The sequence below is a fragment of the Cyprinus carpio genome, chromosome B14 (assembly GCF_018340385.1).
Source record: "Cyprinus carpio isolate SPL01 chromosome B14, ASM1834038v1, whole genome shotgun sequence".
Lineage (NCBI taxonomy): Eukaryota > Metazoa > Chordata > Actinopteri > Cypriniformes > Cyprinidae > Cyprinus > Cyprinus carpio.
This window is the reverse complement of record NC_056610.1, coordinates 18,835,324-18,857,628: the sequence shown is the minus strand read 5'-3', so window position 1 is coordinate 18,857,628 and position 22,305 is coordinate 18,835,324. Positions and strand designations below refer to the sequence as shown.

The following is a 22,305-nucleotide window of genomic DNA, read 5'->3' as shown; positions in this document are numbered from 1 at the left end:
GTATCCAACCAATCAGTGCACAAATTATGTGATGCAATTCATGTGATGCAAAGCTGAATTTTCAGCAGCCATTACTCCAGTCTCCAGGGTCACATGATCCTTCAGAAAGCAAACAAATATGCCAATTTGATCCTCAAGTTTATTATTAAATGTTTATTATTATCAAACTGTTTTTGATTTTTTGATGAATACAATTTTCATAAGAGCAGCATTTATTTAAAGTTGAAATCTATGGTAACATTATATAAATGCATTTATCATCCCTTTTAATCAATTTTAATGCATAATTGCTGAGTATGAATTTTTCAATAAATAACATAATAATTAATAAATATTATATATATATATATATATATATATATATATATATATATATAAAATAGCAAAAAAGTGAAAAAACTAACTGTCAAAAAAAACTGTCAAAGTGGCTGCTAGTCTTTGGCACATGTATTATATCTGCATATTATAACCTAGATCTGCATACATGCATACTTCCTTTAACTTTACCTGCACACTGTAAAGCAATATTTACCGAAAAGTAAATATTAACTGTTTCATTGTTTTTTTCATCGCAAAATGTTAAGTATATTAAGGCCCAGCACTAATATGCTAAATGTGACTGAGGCATGAAGATACTATGATTTTATAAACATAAACATCATGATTTTTTTTTAAGGTTTTTTTTTGAAAGGAATTTTAAAATTTTTTTTTTTTGTATTATTTGTTGTAGTATTAGTACGAGTATTAGAGGTGCATATTAATAGAGATATCTAAAAACAAAACAAGCAAACAAAAAAGTAAACCAAAGAGCTTATGAAGAATTGTTTGGTTGATAGGCATTTTATTTCAGAAACAACTAAGGATGTTTCTCAGACTGTGATGTAAAGCAACTAATTAAAAAAAGCCACACAACTAACATTTTTCAGCTGCATGACGGTAGCTCTTCTGCTTTCAAACCGCAGCTTTTCCAGAAACAAGCTACATTTCCAAGTACTGGTATTGATCGATAAGATGTTATTCCAATGTTTTGCGGCACATTCTGCAGCTGTCTATCTACTTTTTTGAGTATTGTTTTTGATGTATTGGTTTTTATTGATATGTTTTGCGGCACATTCTGCAGCTGTCTCTCTCTCTCTCTCTCTCTCTCTCTTCTCTCTCTCTCTCTCTCTCTCTCCTCTCTCTCTCTCTCTCTCTGAAATCTCCCACTCCTCTCTCTCTCTCTCTCACACTCACTCTCCTCTCTCTCCTCTCTCTCTCTCTCTCTCTCTCTCTCTCTCTCTCTCTCTCTCTCTCTCTCTCTCTCACTCACACCTCACACTCACTCTCTCTCACACACACACACACACACACACACACAAACACACACACTCAACCCTTAATGCATGTGAGCATAATAATAAGTTCCCAGCTGAGAACCCTTCCTCTCGTACATACGGGTGGATATTAAACTCAAGGATCAGAGCACTAAGTAGGCCAGAAGAGTGTTAGGGCAGGCTGACCAGAAAACTTGACACTCAGTCTTGGTGTGCAGGGGATGAACAAAAAGGTCACACTTTCAAAGAGTGCTAATAGTGCTGTGAGCCTGTGGCCGCTGGGCTCAGTATGTGTCCTCGACATCACGGAAAGGACAAAAGCACCATCCTCCAACGGGTATCAGTTTCACGTATTAGCTCTTGTGCTTAAGCAGAGCTGCAGAGGATAAAAGATGCAGATGTCGTCTGAAGTCAGAGAGAGGGCTGGTCTCTTTCTTTGTCTTCCGTACTTTGTTTCACCAGTGTAAAGGAACAATAGCATCTTAATGCCTAATTAAGCTGATAATTGAAAAAAAAAACAGTCCATTAACAAGACATCTTAAGAGACAGCAGACTGACCCACAAACACACATCTTAGTAAGTATTGGAACCTTAAGGAATTTGGTTCTGATTCCATTTTGATTCTTTTTGTACTTCTTTTGTACTTGAGGAAGCAATAGAAATAGAAGGATGTGTGGTCAATTTATTATTTCTTGGAAGCCAAGACTTTCTCTCTTTTATCATGTTCAATTCAGACAGTAAGCTCACAATCAATTCAGTGAAAATAAATTCAGTAGCAGTAGCATAAGATCAATGACAGTGCTGGTCTATTAAAGTATTTTAAGTGCAGTTTTGCATCCATATCACTGGAAGAATGCAAATGTTTATGGTTGGTAAAAAAAAAAAAAAATCAGATATTTTTTACAAGTTTAACAAAAGCTGCATTTACATTTGTAGATTTGTTCACTTTCTTAGACTTAATTTAACTGCACTGAAAATCTTTCTTATGATTAATTAGTTCCAATGAACTGTTCCATTTTCTGAGTGTAGTATTTTTTGATTTTCAACCCTACACGTCAGAAAAATTTTCCTTACATGGATAATAGAGCCTACGATTAAATCTCCACAACGACTAAAAACTACAGGGATTACAATTAAAAAAACCCTTCTCAAATTCTCTATGGTGATGTCAGCCAAGACAGACGCATGTGTCCTCATTAAGACAGGAAGCTCAGGCTACAGTATATGGGGCATACTCCTAATGGAGCATAATTGGACTGCTTCCACTATTTAACATGGCACTATATGATGGTACGGGGACAGTGGAGTCTCTTGCACTAGATAACAATGTCAAGGCAAGACTGTTTCATCCAGAATTCATGCTTCAGTCTGTTACACTGATTCTTGTATTTGTCATTTTCAGCTCAAAAATCAAAAGCTTCTCTTAGTGTTTTACCACCTTTAAATTCTTTGTTCTATTAAAAAAAGCAGCATGATAACAGTTGTCATATTTCCGAGGAAGAGAAGACAGATGGGAAAAGACGTGATGCTCTCTTTGTCTCTCATTAATGTAAAGGACTGTGCGAGACAAGGGAGTCTCTGTTCATCTCTCAGACTGAACATGACAGCTCTTCTCTTTGCCTCATTGAGAAATACATCCCTCGCTGCATCCTTTCTCACAGTTCTCACAAAAACGAACAGCTACAGTAAACTAGAGATACAAAGCCAACATATATAAATCCACCACACACTGGCCTTAATTACCTCCCTATCATTGTTGAGAATTCCCAAAATAAATGAAACTGCATTGGATTTTCCCAAGCTGCTGGTGTACAGAGCTGCCATGGGACGTCATGAAAGGCTGGTGTTTTCATTAGTGTTTGCTTTAGGGCAAAATTCACAATTAAAAGTTCGAGATGAAGATCCTGACCGGCACTGGTTCCATCTAAATCACAAATCATTTCTGACAAATTTATAAATACGAGAGTTCAAAAGTTTGAGGTTGTTAAGGCTTCATTAAATTTCTCAAAGAGTTCCCTTATGCTCACTAACCATGTATGTATGTATGTACAGTATGTAGCTGCATGTATTTTATTGAAAACACAGTAAACAATATTATTAATATTTGTGAAGTATTATGACAATTTAAAATCACTGTTTTCTAGATGTAATTTATTTCTGTGATGTAAAGATGAATTTTCAACAGCGGTCACACCAGTCTTCAGTGTCACATGAACCTTCTATGAGCATTCTAATATGCCTATTTGCTGCTCAAAAAACTTTTCTTATTATTACCAATTTTGAAATATATTTTTTTTTCAAGATTCATTGATGAATAGAAAGATCAAAAGAACATTTATTTGAAATAGAAATCTTTTTAAAATTATTAATGTCTTTACTGTCATTTTAATGCATGTTTGATAAATAAAATCATTAATATCATTAAAAAATACGCAAAATAAATGTAATCATCACATTTTTCTCCATATGGGACTGTTAAGATACATAATGCATAGGCAACATAAAAGCTGACAAGGTGCATTTACGCAATTTCAGTGCCATGCGACTGGAGAAATGTGTCAGCTGCTAGAGATTCTGTTGTAGTGCATTGATTATAATTGGAGGGATTTAGTGACTAACTGTAGGTTGTTTACAGTTGCCAAGCAACAGCACAACCTGTAATACAGAATTCTACTGATGTGCGGTCACAGGTGTGCAGCGGCTTCGAGTGTGGCTCATCCAATAAGAATTTATAATGTTTATTTGGTGATTTTTATTGATTGTTCAGACCTTTTCTGCAAAGGAAATTTAGGGACTGAACCTCTTGGCGCTTTAATTGAATGTCTTGCTTTAGGGAATCCCATCCAGATCATTTATTCATTCAGGATTTTGAGGTCTTGTTGCTCCGGGAGATATGGTGACTGAGCGTGATCCCATCCCCACTTCTGGTCTCCTGTTATACAATAACACAACACCCCAGAGCAATCTCCCCCGACAGACACAATCCTAGAAATCCACTACCGTGCTGCCTGTACGCATTTCTACATGCAGAAAGGCTCGCTGCAGAGGGTTATTATTTTCTTCTCAGTGCGAAATACTGAAAGACATTTCAGGCTTATGACAGAAACCGCTGCTGCTTTCTGAGATACTCTGATGCATGTTTACAGCCGTCTCCAAAGAGCAATCACATCAGATTGCTAAGGTGTAAACTACATATTGTGAAACACCTAATAAAGGGAAACACATGCACATACGTACTACTCCTCAACAGTAGCAGAGCAGGAAAAAAACCTGATTTTTCATTTAGAGCATTATATTATGAGGCTTCACTCAAATTATGTCAAATTATAGCAGCAGTAAATATGCTCGATTCAGTTTGTCTTAATCCGTGCTAATATTCTTCTGGCCTGCTGGCTTCCTTTCTTGGAGGTCTATGAATGCACACTCTCCCATAGATCTTTAAGTGGCCTTTGGATTCTTTGCATGCAGGAATAGGTGAACATCTTGTATTGATTGTAGAGTCTTTGCATTGGTTCCGGCTATTGATCAGCTCTAATACTGCTCACGGATCAAAAAAAAGGAATCTACCATTAACTGTGGGGACTTCAAATGTCAGCGAGACGGCTGGGGGTCATTGAATAAATTGCATTCCTCCTTTATACAGACGCATTCTTCTGAAATTGAAAGCTGAAACGTGTCTATACCTGGAAGGTGAGAGAGTGAATAAAAAAAAAAAAAAAAAAAAAAAAAAAAAAAAAAAAAAACACTGTCTGGTTTATGAATCATCTATTTTGATTATTTGTTTACCATCAGGCATCTGATTAATATTACTCTCTACACAGAGGAGATCTAAATTTACTTCAGCTTAAAGTAATAAGAGTAACCATCCAACCGGTGAAAACACAGAAATTAAATCAAACATGGCTTTGGAAAATCAATAGTTATTGTATTCAACTGATGCTGTATTTCATATATTAATGAACAATAGTAGCACACACAACTTAAAATCACTAAAGCTAGTCTGAGCCCTCAAGTATGTTGAGATTGAATGTGATTCTATATACAGAAATCTCAATTATTTAACATTCAAAAATAAATTTCACATTTTAATAAGATCCTCTTACAAAATCAAATCCCAGTAGGCAAACACTGTAACTTAATTCCACTGTTTTACCACAAAGTACATGTGCAATTTTCATAAATGCAACTAAAACACACTAAATATCAACACAATACAATTAAATTAACCGCATTTATTCTTGCTTTATACCAAGGGTCTCTAAGACTCTAAGTATTAGTAACATGACACATTAAATGGAGAATAAGCATGTTATTATTATCACTTCTCATTATATATTTTAAAGAATGTTGGTGACCAAATAATCACTTCAATACATCTTGTGTATTTAATGGAAGAAATAAATTCAGGTTTGGAACGACATGAGGGTGAACAAGTGATGACAGAATTTTCATTTTTGAGCGAACTCTTGCTTTTACTAACATTAACTAATTATATAAGCAATATATTTTACAGCATTTTTAACCTGTTACTGTTACTTAATACAAACATTCATGTATGTGTTAGTTCACAGTGCATAACAAATGTAAAAAATATATTAGTATTGTTTATTGTTAGTTTACTAATGCAGTTAACCAATGTTAACGAAATAGACCTTATTGTAAAGTGTAACCTATTAACATTAGCTATTAAGGCCTTGAGGTCTTAGAGGCCCCAAACAAAACATAAGGGTTCAGTGCGCTCTTATTATGCTTTCCAATTATCAATAAAACTGCACTTTGCTAGGTGTCACAGCACTTCTTATTTAATCAACCTTTGCCCCAGAACAATCCTGTGTACTCAACCCCCTCTGGTACAGCCTGGCAGGTGCTGACGGGGATGGTTTGCTCTAAGGATTGAGCCCACACAGAGAGGGAGCAGCTGAGGGTAAGTTTCCTCAGGCGTCTCCGGACACACATTCAGTTCCTGGCACAAGAGGCCATTCAGCATTTCACAGAGTAGGGGCTTTCACAGCACTCCTCTCACAGCTCATTGCGCAAGGGCTATCCATTCACTACGCAACAGATCAGGACGGGAGCACAGAGTGATACAAGAGTCCTTCGATTATCCGGGACAAACTGCTGGCGCGTTTAAATATGACTGAGCTTCATAATGGGTCAGTGAATAACACATGCCTTATCTAGAAGAAGTGAGAAAAAAAAAAAGTGCAAGAACAACTGACTAATGAGCATGTTGAATTTTCCACCTGAGAGAACACCATGAAATTCATAGAGGGACTGATTTGTCTCCTCACACTATTAAAAATCCCACAGCACACCTCCAGCTCTGACAGAATCAGTGAATGGAGTTTAATTACACTGTTGGGAAACCTCAGCATTAGTATTTGGAACTCCATTATAATGTCTTTTAATAAGGCCATTTCGCAATTTTTTTCATTTCATCTGATTGGTTTTCCTCAAGACCAGAGAGAAGGCTTAAAGTGCTGATGGATGACTGGTCTGACTTGACACACATTGAATATGTGAAAGGAGGATGAGGTGGGAGGGTCTATGCATAGCTCAAAATTCACATCAAGAAAAGAAATATTGGTAGCTCGGGGGAGACGAATGCATAGATTTAAAGTGCATTTCTTTGATGTGCTCTCAGTAGTATTACAGAACAAAGAATATTTAAAACATGCTACAGAACTGAAAGACATCTTCACATGGATTTTCATACTCAAGTGTCTAGTTTGCGTCATATTTTGAAAGAAAAAAAGAACAGAAAAAAAACTATTCTCTTTACACATTCTTTTATGCTTTTGTGAGAAAAAGAAACTGAGAAAAAGTCAGATAGAGCAGTGTTTCCCAACCTTTTTTTTTCTCCCCTGAGTAAGGCTCAAGAATCCCTTCATCACTAAACAAGAAATGTGTTCTTCTTAAATTATATTATAATGGACCATTCAGCATTATCATTATTTGAAGTGGCCGCTATTACATTAATTAATAATAATATAATCAATAACAGAAGTATGGGAAACAACACTGGATGCATTTCTAGATACAAATATATATATAAAAAGACCTAACAGTGAATTTATTTATGATTGAAAGTCACAGTTCTGTTTTATATATTTAGCAAAGCAAAAATCTAAATTTTCCCAATACCCCTTGTTTGAAATCAATGACACATAGACTAAAAAAAAAGAGACTTCACATCCTCTGTCTGTAACCTCACTATATTGTTGCTGTTAGACATCTACATGAGCCTAAAGAGCTTGAAAGTCATTGATTAATCAATTCATTGGCTATTAACACTTGTTTTCTTCCACAGCGCTTTGATCCTGTGTTCTGTTCAACGGAAGCTGCCACACGTTGCGCGCTTTGAGACTAGAAACAAAAATATCTTACAAGCCACTAAATCATAATATGACCTGTGACCCAAAATAACTGACCGACAACCACCAAAATGTTACACAAAACCGTTATTAATTCAAATGATCAGTATTATGAACACAATAGAACGGCTTCATGATGTATCAGCAACGAAAAGCTTGCGCGTCCATTATGACGCATAATTGTGATTAATTGCACGCACTGTAGTGAAACGAAATTAAGAACAAATGTCGTGCAAAAATGTGTTTAACTTGATAATTAGGTTACTGGCCAACGATGTATTCCAGGCGTAACGCCGGTTTCAGAAAGCGCATTCCGCGTACACGCATTTATGCGTCTGAAGCCTGCACTTTCTGCACTTGTGAAACCTTATCACTAATAAATTTAAAAAGCACCACATTTGATGTCAAATATATTAGTCTTTAATACAAATAACGTCGATTTGATATCCGCGAGGTATGCGCAACAGGAAGACAAAAACTTTCCCATCCAGACTTCATTTTATAATTCTGCCATCAGAGCAACAGATAGACATGAACAGCAGCTGCAGTGCGTTGACATTCACCACACACATTTATCTCTACACTGTGAAAACAGGTTGTACTCACAAGCATATGTCATGGAGAAGCTATTCCCCATTTTGACCATATCCACTTGAGGTACCAGTTTAGGGATATCCTGGTGATGCGAGAGCGCAAACCGAAACACTTCATATTCGTGTGATTCGGTTGGGAATAACCCTCCTGTGGTGGAAGAAAAATCCCACAGTACATTAAAACAACCTAGGCAGGTTTCTGGTAACACAAGTGAAATGACTTAAGTCCATAATTATGACTCTTTTCCTATTTTTTATTCATAACGCATCACTATACACTCCATCCTTCACTTTTGTCATTCACTCACCTATGTTGATATTACTTGGGAAACTGGAACCGAGGCACAATCCCAGAAAACTGGTGCAGAGCAGTGTGAGGCTTCGCTGCATATTTCCTTTTGCATTAGCGAAGAAAAAGAAAGCCAAATCCCAAGCATGGGTATGCGCGTGGTGTAGAATATCTCTTCTGGATGCTCTCACACTATCCGCACATCGGCGAGTGAGCAGCGTGGATTACAGGTGCACCTCCTTGCGCGTGCTGTCCTTGCTCGCGCTGCGTGCTTGTGTGTTGCGCTCCCAGCCGTTCCTTCAGCACAAGCAGCACTTCCTCTGAGAGCCGCGGGCGCGCAAGAGAGAGAGTGAGTGAGGGACTCTGATAACCGTATTCCACTCCAGCTCAACACCGTCTGTGGACTTTCTCCTTACGTTCACAATTACTCTGTATGACTGAATTACTCAGCGGTCTTGCTGTGCGTCTTTTTCGATGGTGACTAACGCGTAAACAAACATGAGCGCATACTTTAAAATTATGTTTTAGACCTTTGTCACTTCAAGGTGCTCTGTTGTCAAAGACAACAATCGCAGGGGTCAGATGTTTCCATTGGTTTCCTCTCCTGTAATGACGCCAAATCTGTTTGTTTTCAATTAAAACACATAGGAGTGATTAAAATAATGAACTGTGATTATTTTCAGCAGTTTCAAGAACTGTATGTTCTTTAGTAAAAACAACAGTTGTTGTGGGGACAAGTCTAAATAGAAAATATGATGCTGGTCACATTTATTATATTATACTAAGCTAGAATATTTTAACATAATTTGAAGTCATCTTGTGCCCACCTTGGAAGTCTGCTGAGGCCTCCTGGTTGACAACCACTGATTTAGAGTATGGTAGCTAAACTTTACTGGCCGACAATGATAGAGAGACCATCTGCTGCACCCAAAGCCGAAGACAGTTACTGCCTAGTTCCCTCATAAGGAAATGAAGGTTTCAGACAGGCTTCCAATACACCATAACATCCCAATACACATGGATATACATTTTATACACTAACCGTAACTAATATTATATGTATAATTAATTGAGTATTTCATCATACCTGAAATCCTCCTTTTCTGCATGACTCAAGTGTTATCTGCATTTGATCATGCTGCAGGGGATTTCAAGTTAACAGCCCGTTCAGTGTAGGGAAACGGTGAACACTGCATCCAGACCTTGTAAATTTGAGCAGCTAATGTCATGCAAGAATATTTAGACTACAAAAACATGCTGTAGCAATGCAACAGGATCAATACAACAAACCCATCACTTCCTATAGTCGAAGTTAACAACGTAATGCACTTCTGAGAACTGGATGAAAATAAGAGCAAAAGAACTATTTGAAACTTTATGGTTCATCTTCCTTGGCTGGCACAATATTTAAACTCAAGCACTGAAACCATCCTTTATGATGTTGCTGGGCAATCTCTACCACTAAGAGCTGCACAGCCGGCTTTGCAGCCACTTTGAGCTGGAGAGAGCAATGACAAGATTAGAGCTCTCGGGCTGATTCAGAACAACAGTGGGTTATTTATAATCCACTGCACTTTTAGTGCGATAGAGATTACCTGCTGGCAAACACTGCAGGAAACAACATGCCAGTCACTGTCACAGCATCACTACAACAATTCTCAAACATGAGCCATTCAAGATGCTCATATTCTCATGGCTCCATGTATTATAGGATACATCACAATTCTAGGTAAAGTTATCACATGCCTGAGAAAACATTTTGTCATTTGTTATATTTTGTTGAACAAACCTGCCAGGGTTCCGCTCAACCAAGTTTCTGCATCAGTATCAGGTGTTTTAAATGCAAGGTGGGCCTAAATTCTATCCACGTTACTTTGTCAAGTCTTTTGTGACATTCCCTACTTGTTTATGAAAAAGGTTGTAAATCCTGCCTTTGACATAATTAGGATTAAGGATAAGCTCATTTATCAGAGCCAAGCAATTTCTCCCTTCTGGATAATGAAAAAATTGCTTTTCTTTTTAATACTGTCTCACGCAAACAGAGGGCCCAATTAGCATATTTTCACCGACAGTAGAATTTAAGTGATTAAATGGGTGTGGAGTGAGAAAAAGGAGTGCTTTTCTCCTGTCTTCAATTTAACACACACAGTGCGCCAATGATAAAACATGATAGATTCAGTATCTGCCTGCTGTGACACCTTTGAGGCTCGAGGAAATCTGGTGAGACTGCAGAAAATGAAAGAATGTCTGAGAACTTACCATCATCTGCAAAGTGTGAAAGAGAAGGTATCATTTATTAGGAACCGAGTTCAAGAGGAAGGCACACATACAAAATGAGTCGAGATGAAGCATATGGGCTGCAATCAGCCACACCAGCTTCTAACCATGAAGCTCAATTACTCATTGGAAAGTGAGAAGGTGAGGAGGCCTTTCTCATTAAGCCTGTATCATATTCAACCCAAAAGACCTCTATTAGACATCAAGGCAAAAAGAGCAAGTAGTTAGAGGCTTGGGAAATGAGTTGCACTCATTATGTAAGATGTTTTGATTGTTGTACACACAGCTTGTTCTCTCTGTAAAGAATGCCCTGCACACTGTTCTCCGTGGCCTACCTAATTAATGTTATCTTTTTGCAGTATGGTGTTTGCTGTCAAAAAACTCTGTTAATGCCAGCATATGTTTCTTCCATGTACATTAGCCATGATGCTGATTCTTAGAATCATCTTTAATTTACATATTTTGCTCCAATTTCACAGGAAGACACAAACATTTGCATACGCTTAGAATAAGCATTATGTCCATACCACTAATCACATAACACCTTCTAGCAGGCCACATAAAAGGACTCTCACAAGTTCACACTTACATATAATCAGATTGAGCAAGTAGTATGCATATTTGGTGTGGTGTCCAAGGAGAGGGCTCTGAGCTCGGACTTTAGTCCGAATGCAGAGAACTCCTCATATCCCAAGCTGGGAAAGGAATGGTTCAGAGTGAGGAGTTGGAGTAGAGGAAGGATGCCAGAAAACTGTCATGGGACAAAGGTAAATTGGCTGTGTATATATTTACTATTGTGCTAATTGAGTTGATCTGAATGTGCTCCACCTGTGCTAAATTGGTTGATTATCTGAATGAGCTCCTCGAGAAATTGAGTAAAACATAATTTATTCACAGCACACTTATATTTGATGTCCTTCAAGATTGCATATATACCAAGTTTTTATACCCGTTTTTTTTTTTTTCACCTAACAATGTCTTAAATTTCAATTAAATTTCTAAATCTGAATTGAAGTATCAAACAGGATATAGAATTGCAATTTGAACTTGAAGCAGAATTAGACAAACATAAACGTTCACTTGACAAAGCTTTGTTTTTGAAAAAAAGGTTTTAAAAATCTTTAAGTTTGAAGGTTTACAGGCCAGATATTTAGACAAATTAGATTAGATATGAAGTAAATATATCTATATATTTTCACATCATGAATGTGGGCTGAATTGCAGGACTTAAAGTTTGGCTGTTTTAGACACATATTTGACCTTAGACAACTTCTTTGGCTCTGCAAATTGCTTTAAAATAAAAATATAATTGATAATCACTACCAAGACAGCTACTGTCAACAATACCAATTGAGCAATATCGTGTCACCAAAATGATGCACTTGAAACCCTTGAGTATTACCAAAGACTGTATATACCAATTTGGATAACACGTAGTGCTACTGTACTGCACAATATGGTGCAACAAGTCCCACCTTTTTTGTTTTTACTAGGTCTGTCAAATGATTAATCGCGATTAATCACATCCAAAATAAAAGTTTTCATTTTCATAATATCTGTGTGTGTACTGTGTATATTTATTATGTATATATAAATACACACACATGCATGTATATATATATAAAGAAAAAGATGTTAAGTTTATATATTAAATATATTTATATAATAATATAAATTATATGAATAGAAATATATACATGTAAATACATGTAAATATTTTCAAACTATATACTGTATGTGTATTTATATATACATAATAAATATACACAGCACACACACATATATTATGTAAACAAAAATGTTTATTTTGGATGCACTAGCTTTTACTCTTGGCTAATAAGTAGCCTTTTTTTAATTGTTAGGCCAGCGTCTCAGTGCTTAAGATCAATATGAATCTGAGAAGCATGTTTAACTTTAACTCTGTCTTAATTGTGATTATTGTTGTGCAACTTAATTAGTCTTTGTGATCGATTGTGGTGTTTTTTTTTTAGGATAAAAAGCCATACGTCTGTAGATTCTACAGAACACATAGAGATAGGCAGGCAAAGATTTATTATTTACAGCAAATCTGCATTAATTCTAATGGTGATAGTGTTATGACTGAATTAATTATCATATTTATTTGACTGAACAGAATTGCCTTATCAGACTGTGATTATTTTTGTCTAATTGTCTCCAGATCCCTTATTTTTTTCCCATTTTGAATATTATAAACCACAGCAGGTCTATAGGGACAAATTACGCAGAAAAGAACTACAATTGACATCAACTGATGGAAAGGTAGAAAACAAGTGTGTCAAAGAAATGTGTGCTTGGCAGTTTTTAAGGGCCTAAGTCCCTCATCTGTCTCTCTCACTCATTCCATGTTCCCTGTTTAATTGTCTTTCCATCCCGCTGCCTGCCGCTGGATGTAGGGCTTTCAGAACGTTACCACAGTAATACTGATTGATGGAGTCGATACCTCGCCAGGTTCCAGAACATCGAACACCCCCACACACAGACATGACAAATTTCGGGGAACAAATTATAATCGCTCGACTCATGATGAATTCCCTCTGGGAAAATAGAAATATTGTGAATACTTATGAACTTTGCCTGCCACATGGCCATTCATTTGGTACGCTCCTGTAGGAAAGGGGGAGAAAATAAAGACAAGGTGAAGAGGCGGAAACTCTCACTGATGAGGATGGATGAAAGACAGAGAAGGCGGGTATTCGATGGGTGGATATATACTGACGAGAGCCTATTACTTCTGAACTATGTCTATTCTTTGATGCACATTTTAAAAGCTGCTGAAATACATCTACAGTTATGTAACAGAGAAATATTCGCCCTCTCTACTAAAAGGAGCAGGAAACAAGGACATTAATGTGATCTTCAACAGAGACGTGTGGGTTAAAGAAAGGCAGCAAGACAAGTCAGGGCTTCTTCAGTCCAAATGTGACTAGTAGACAAGCATTAAAAATCAATCAAAACAAATTAATGGCTGACAGCAATAGCTGCGTTTTGTTAAATGTAATTGGACCGGGTTGCAAAGCAGTCACAAGGCTAATAATGAGTGCCAATCACCATGACTGCCAATCATTTGCTCTCTCCATTACCCACAGAGACCTCAGAGAACAGAGGGGTGAAGATATAATTGATGGGGCCAAGACATCAACAGACAAATACTGGACACCTGTGGCATCACAAAATGTGGCTGTTTAGGAAACATAAAGCACCAATCATGAGGGGAGTCAACATTACATCAGGTATAATAATACAGAAAAAAACTTTTTTTTTTCCAAGAAAAGTCACCATTTTAAAACTACAAAACTTGTTTGGGGTAAAATTTTTACTTTCGAAAGTTCTCATTTTAAAAACTAGTAATTATGATGTGATATGTGTTAAATTGATTTTTGTCAGAATAAAAAGGACTGGACATCAAAAAAATCTTTTTTAAAGCTTTCATGCCACATTATGAACAGCAAAAGATACACAATAGGTATGTGGCTGATGATTTTTATTGCTGTCATGCTACCGTGAAGAATTATGGGAAATTATTTTATACCACTCTTCAGTAACTGTACACAAAACTGTGCACAAACTAAACTGTACCATCACTTATTAAGATAAATTACAATTTGTTGACATCCTAATTGGTCATCCACACAAATCATGTTTTTGCACTTAAAATTTAACACAGGGCAGGGAAAATTAAAGTTAAAATGCCTTGATGATGATTTGTTTCTGACAAACACAGCTTTTTGCTTAACAAGACATTAATTGATGGACTAGACTCATGTGGATTACTTGTGGATTATTGTGATGCTTTCATCAGCTGTTTGGAGTTTCATTCTGGTGGCACCCATTCATTGCAGAGGATTTATTGGTGAGCAAGTGATGAAAGTGATAACATTTCTCCAAATCTGTTCCCAAGAAACAAACGTATCTAAAGTACATCTTGGATGGCTTGACTGTGAGTACATTTTCAGCAAAATTTTATTTTTGAGTAAACTGTTCCTTTAAGGTTGTACTCACATTTGCTCAACTTGTGAATACAATGATTCCGATATGACCTGAACTAACCAATAGCAGTACATGATTTATCCTGCCATCAAAAAAGTCTAAACGAAGACACCTTAATTGGCAAGATGTTTATGTTTTGAATGCTTCACTAAAAGCTTGAATACACTATATGACTTTTAAAATCCGAACAGTTTTTGAAACACTAGGTACTTGCTGACTTTATAAATGGTTACAGAGGAAAACTGGTCAGTAAACACAGAATGACTGAGGATCACACACTACCAGCATTTCAAGCTGTTTCAAACACAACAAATTCAAGCAGAAACATATGCCTAGTTACTACATGAAAAAATTAAAACAAATGTGTTGTAGAATCAGCTCAAAATATCAAACATGTTTGATATCCTCATACTGGATAAAAATCATAGTTTAAAGCTAAAAATCAAACACTGTGATCTCCAACTGAACAAAATTGCCAAAGTGTCAATTTGTCTAAACTGAAGAAGGTTAAAAAACAGGCAGGAGATGGACAAGGTCAAAACCGAAGAGGCAAATCCATGTCATGTTGTATGCAATACAGCAGCCACTCCTGATTCTGGCCATCATACCATCACTTTTCAGACCCTGACGGTGATATGAGTCTCCGTGGCAACAGGCGAGAATGCTGGGAGGCCATATGAGGTAAACAAACCATTGATGGATTTGCGTATCGTGCATCATGCACTGTTTATGCTGTGCTAGCACCTTCTCAGCCACCTGAGCTGACGGCTCGCATTGTGGAGGTGTTGGGCCCTCATATATTTATCCAGGGAAATCACTGGCTGAGAAATCAATTAGTGCCTGTCTGTGTGAGTATCGCACGCCTGCCACGGCCAAGCAGGACGCTTCCTGTTCATTAAATCAGTTCGTCTAATGATCTCAATCGCTCGGCTGTCTGATGCAATCGCTTGCACGCCATACAAAAAGTGAATGACAGGATGATTGAATGAAGGGAACGAGTGAAAGAGAAAAAGACCAACAGGACAGATTTTATCCATTCACTTGCAGGTTTTTCTGAGCTAATCACAGAATCCATAAAACAATTAGACTAGTTATTCTGAAACTGCAGAAAAAAATAATGCCATAATGAGGTAACAACATTGATGTGAAAGGCAGCCAGGGAAAAATATAGTCATTTATTAATGGATTTATAAGTATTCCACAAAAAAAAAAAAAAAAAAAAAAAAAAAAAAATATATATATATATATATATATATATATATATATATATATATATATATATATATATATATATATATATATATATTAAATTGTTAAAATATGTTAAAACACCTGAATTATAAAGCAGTAGCACCTTCAGTGGTAGAAAGTCTGAAATCGCTTACAGCGCCTTTAATATATGGTTTCTGTGTAGGTGTTTTCTGTAAACCTACATTATGTAGGTGTTTTTGGAATGACACATGGAATTCACTGAAACATTTGTTTTTTCTTTCCCTCTGAGACAATCATAATGTGTAACATGGCCCATATTGCAGCCAAGATGAGACTTTTCTCCACGTAGGGCTTTCCCTGAACAGAAGCAGCACCTATTAAGACAACAGTGTTTACCCATATCTTATAATAAAGACACCATGCCAAAGCATGGTCTACATGTATCATCGTCAGCATAGTTTCAGTCCACGTTCTTCTTGTCCTCAAACAGCAGTATGGCCTACATTCATTATGAGGTTGGGATATTAAAAAAAAGTCACTTGAGGGTCCTGAAATAGTTTGCAGTGCACATTACAGCACGTATTCGCTTGGAATTCATTAAAATAATTAAACATGAACAAGGGCTCATGTGTACGAGACACTCTGTTTTGTTTGTAATTAGAGTGTGCTGTATATTTCTAGATGGCCTAGATGACCTTTAGGTGTGATGCATGCAGTTCCTGCACCTAAAGGTATGTACAACAGGGTTCAACTCTTATTGCCCTGTATTTACAAAGGGTTAAAGCTCACAGATATTGTAAAGGTCCCATGCCAATTACTGGTGGTCATTACCCATTAACATGATGTGATTCATACTAGCATCCTACAAATGACCTGGGAAAGATCTAATTACAAAGGGCATAGAAAATGACAAAATCATTAGAAAATGATTAATAGGACAAAATAATGTAATAAATTATATATATAATATAATATAATATATGTAATTGACTACAAAGTGAGCTCTTTGCAATGGTAAAAAAACAATTTTGGGTGCCTCCACTGCACTATAACTGGCTCATTACTGTGTCAGAGAGATAATGACAGCCTCTCATATTCATTTTTTAACCACAATTCGCCTGGAGGGGTCCAACTGGTGGAGACTTATTTGAAGTATTTAAAAATAATTGAACGACAGTCAGGATTAAAAATTACAAATTTAAATAAATAAATAAACAAATGAACAATTATGCATTATATTTATTTACTATAAATGTATTTATAGTAAAATCCATTTATTTATTTTTATCAGCAGCAAAGGTTACACTGAGTTATGAACAAACAGTTTAGAGCACACTTATCATTAATAAATAAATAAATACACTTACAGCACTGCACAGAAAACTTTACATGATCTTTCAAGTTGATATTTAAAAAAAAAAAAAAAAAAAAAAAAATTCCTAGTGGGACAATTTTAAAAACATCCAAACGGAACCTTATGAAATGTCTTTATGTGAGGTAGTGACTGCTGTAAGTATTTCAAAGTGAGCCTCTGAAAATTTCTTGAGTGTGTGATAGACTCTATAATGGCTTCAAAACAAGAGTTCGGTGTCTGAGTATAGCCAAAGGTCAATATTAAAGACCCCATTCCCGACTCCTCAAAGGGCTACATCACGGTGCAGACATTACAGGAAAGACATTTCCCAGAGCCTGAAATATCTTTGAGTTTTATTGACCCACATAGTTTGTGTCAGCAAACCTATTACCTGACTCCGTAACAGTCTTCCATGTGGCGTAAAATGCGGTGCTGTCAGGTGGCGGTGTTGATGGAGAGAGACCTGCAAAGCTTTGTCAACACGTCAGACAAATGCATGGATGAATGAGAGGAAGCGGGCCACCCCAGAGGAGTGTCAGAAGAGAGAGTCGTCAGCATCACTCCACAGAGAGAGCAAGACAAGCATTCCTGGCACACGCTCAGATCCCTGCTGAATAAATACAGAAAGAAACAAAGAATTACCTCATTGTACACATATAATTGATCCGGGAGTATTTCACCACCCCCGACAAACAATCTATCCCAATCACAGTGTGCACATGTGACAGGGGAAAAAGCCTGTTATATACGGTGCAGGTTCCCAGTTCATTTTCAATGAGAAAGAGGTGGAAGATGCCAGAAGGGAGGCTGAACTGCTTTCAAAGCTTGTACACTTTTGCTTGTGAAGTTTGCCCAAATGTGTGGTATACAAAAAGCTTACCGCAAAAATACACTCTGCCCCACAATGCAAAGTGCTGGACTTAAAGGGATAGTTCACCCAAAAATGAACATTCGTGGACGGTTGATCCACTGATATCACATGGACTATTTTAATGATGTCTTTACAACCTTTCTGGTTGTTTTAAGATTTATTTGAATTTTTGTTTTTTGAGGGTTATTGATGTTTCAGTTTTAATTTATAATATCTTAATTTGTGTTCTGAAGATGAACAAAGGTCTTTTGGGTTTGGAACAACATAAAGGTGAGTAATCAATGACAGAATTTTCATTTTTGGGTTCATTTTTCTTTAACTTTTTAACCTTTTATTCTCATTGTAATGAATAAACTGGGATTTTTTTTATTATTAATTCTTTCTTTTTTTCTTTATTTTTAGGATGCTACTTGCCAAATTTAACTTTGCAAGTCATGAAGCAAAACAACATTCCAAGTCATGAGCCAAAACTTTAGTTTGCTGCTGTTTTTTGTGCAATAACAGCTGTTTTGCTTACTGTTTTAGTTTTTTATCAGTTTCAACATACTTTTTAAGGCTGCCATGTGTCACTGGCCAAACAGAGATGATTTTAGTCACAACCAGTCAAATGGCATTTGACTTTTATGTATTCAGTACCCTTCAGTATTGCTGTGTATGAAGTCGCTTTATAAATTATTCTATGTACTGTAGCAGTATGTAAGGAACAGTGAGTGAATGAACAAGTGAGAAATTTAAATTTAGAATTTCTGTGAATTTTTTACTTGCAAATCATTTCAGTAGGAATTCACGTGATCTGGAATTTTGTGTGAGGGTGAAAGATTCCCCCATGCAGATTTTGCAGCATGATTAAGCTGGTTACACAAAGCTGACCAACAAAAAGCTGCTTAGTTTGAAAGTGACATTTGTGTGAGCTGTGCTTCAGTATCATACGTATTTCACTTATTTTCAGATTAGTCTTGCATTATTAAGAGATTAACTATAGTCAACACAGAAACATTGTAAGATAACTACTTAACTGTATTTTAATGCAAAAGCCATCTTTCTATATTGCCATATTTCTATATCATCTTGTGCATGGAAATCGCCTGTATACATTAGAGGAAGCAAGACAGCAATCAAAGCTTGACTCTTATTATAAAATCCCCTTAAGGTTTGCTCTGAAAGCTCCATTTTTCAGCACAACAGCAGAGCCTGTGGGTTATTGATCTGGTTAATTTTGACCAATCTCTCAGATCATGAAATGGAGCCTGGGTCATACTGAACCTGAAATATATGGACTGTATATCTGTATGTATACATGGCTTTTAAATAGTGATGCAAAACCAACCTACAATTTCTGTAAGCCTCAGTGTTGTTCAGTGGTCACAGAAAAAAAGCAAAGCACGTCTCCCCACAGATTAGCCTTATCGCCTTCTCTCATAACATCATACTGCTTTCTTCTCTCCCTTCTCCTCCTGAGTTCACACGGGATTGTGCAGCCCAGACCTGGATGAGAGCGGAGATGCAACTATGGTAACAGAGATGAGGGAAGAGTACCATTCAAAAGCCTTTTCGGTCTCAACTGTCACCAGAGAATAAGGGCAGCTGTTTGACTGAAGAAACAAACCCCTCTCAGTTCATACCACAAATATGGTCTCCCATTAGATAGTAGCAGGCCCGTCTCACCATTCACTCCTTCCATCAATGCCTGTGCTTTTCAGCTCACTTCTGGAGCACTAAGGCCTTGGGGTTGCTTCAGTCCTTTGTTGCTAGCCCAATTAGTGAGGCTCCCAGTGGCTCTTGCTCCCAAGTGACCGAAGGTGAAAAAACCCTCTCGTCTCTGATGGCCTTGTAATGGCTGAGCTCAAGCTCAGTGTCTGGTGGTCAGACCTCAGGAAAGGGCGAGACAAAGCAGGGCTGTGGGAGTAGCCGAGGGGCGGAGAATGCTGATAGTGCTTTCATTAGCACGGGAAATGCAAATAAATGTGGGAAAGCCTTTGAAGATGCATCTCTGCTCAGTATCCAAGGACAACCAAGAAAAAAGTATTAGGGATTTTTTTTTTTTCTGGCCAGTGTAATAAGACATTTAAGTCCGATAGGGAAAAATGAAACTACACATTCTCTGTGCTGCAGTATCAACAGGTGCACTATAAAGAGTCAAACTGTTAACTTAAAGCAGAACTAATTCACAAGAATGATTTAAAATAAGACAAAATGAGCATTAAAATTAGATGTATTCAAGATGTAAACTGACATTGTATTCTTATCTATTTCATTCTCTTAATGACTATCATTTTTATTTGAGAACAAGGAAAAGTCACATAAATTAATTGGTGTAAAAGTGTAAACCCTGAAGCACATCAGTTATTGAAACTTCTGGAAATCTGGAATTTAATTATTTATAATTATTTCAAATTAATTTAAAATACATTTTGCAATTAATTGTAAATAAAATTAGAAAATGAGCAGCTTTGTCAGTTTAGCTTGGTATATTCATGGCATTCACCCTCCCAAAATTTTACTGAAATGTCCATTTCTTTTTCAGCATTAAATATTTCAGTTAATAATACATAAATGCCTTATAGCAGGTAATTAAATGCATTTTATACTGCCTGTTAAAAAGGGTAATGGCCCACATTTAATGTCTTATGAATAATCAAAGCACAATTTCCTGAGTGTACTTGATGATTTATCTAGGATGGACATTTCCATTGTGACGTAAATCACCTGAAAGACTGACCAAAAATTCTTTAAAATCACAGAATTATCAAATACATTTTCCATTGACAAATTGTAAATATCAACACCAACAAATAAGAGTAGTAAATATGTTTTCAACATTACATTTGACTGAGCTAATTTGGTCGTAGCTATCTAAAGTTGATAGAAACTTTTGGCACACATAATCCCCACCCTCAAGCAGGCCCGAGGTCTGTTTGTTTACATTTATTCACATGTACTGTCAAAAATTATTCATTTTTACAGACTATATTTATTATAAATGTGTGAGTCTTCAGCTCCAGTGACAACATTACAAATCAACCATGCAAAATTAAAAGAAATTTCATTATGTTTATTTCAACATGTACCTGTAAAATCATGCGAGCTCTGCTAAATTTGTCATGTCAAGTGTTGATACGCCTTCAGTCCAAAGATGAATGTATGTACATTTTTAGCAATTTCTGACAGAACAGTTTAATATCTTTTTATTCGCATTTTGCACCAATTAATTACTGATCATATTTCAATAAATGTATAAATTTATACATTAATTCTGACTTAATTTGAATTATGTGTTTGTTTGATGGATGTATTTTTTGTTTGCAGTGGGTGGAGTTAGTTTTTTAAGCCTGTGCGCAGTGATCAGATTACAGATGCATTATATTTTCTCTTAACATACTTTACAACACATTCAAAAAAATAAAAAAGCTTAATCATGCTCAGCTTTCCTATATGCAATTATATTTAATGTAATTTTCTCTCATTTGTCAACATGGTGCCAACACTATTGGCCCCTTTCTCATTAATACCACTCATATTTGAGCTATGGTTATTTATAACAATTCACAAATTGTGAAGGGCCTCAACATTTCTAGATCATGGATGGCTTACTAATTGCTGCAACATATATTCATTTTTTGACCAGGTGTGGACAAAAAACATGAAAAACAGCTCCGCCTTATGTGTGTTCGTTTGCACTTTGTGTGAGATCGAGTAGGAGAGAAAGACACAGCCAAAGGCAAAAGACAAGCAGAGGAAGATATTGATTGTTACATCTTCTTTTAACCCCGAGCATCCATGCTGCACAATATGCACAGATACAGCACATTCCTATTGAACATTTTTGTTTCGCTGCCTCTTGGTCTCCATTGCTGGCACAATCAGAGCCTGAAGTCACATTGTGCTGTTCACAAAAGACTGTTTAGAGAGCATTTTGTGAATATTTGTGAGAAGAGGTGCACACAGAAATGATGCATTCTCATTTATGGCTCACTGAAGACTTGTTTTGACCAACCCCTCATACTTACACAATCG

At 36.5% G+C, this 22,305-nt stretch overlaps 1 protein-coding gene across 1 annotated transcript in view; it reads right to left on the bottom strand.

The window, feature by feature from the left end:
* The window catches only part of LOC109102182 (glutamate receptor 1-like), a 69,136-nt gene extending 57,550 nt beyond the window's left edge, over positions 1-11,586 (bottom strand). The window contains exons 1-5 of the mRNA XM_042738372.1: positions 11,436-11,586; positions 9,657-9,771; positions 9,397-9,527; positions 8,589-9,190; positions 8,294-8,428 (exon numbers count right to left, since the gene is read on the bottom strand). Of these exons, the coding sequence (XP_042594306.1) occupies positions 8,294-8,428; positions 8,589-8,670 (217 nt within the window). The 5' untranslated portion in view covers positions 8,671-9,190; positions 9,397-9,527; positions 9,657-9,771; positions 11,436-11,586. The remainder of the gene's footprint in view (positions 1-8,293; positions 8,429-8,588; positions 9,191-9,396; positions 9,528-9,656; positions 9,772-11,435) is intronic.
* Between the last annotated feature and the right edge of the window lie 10,719 nt (positions 11,587-22,305).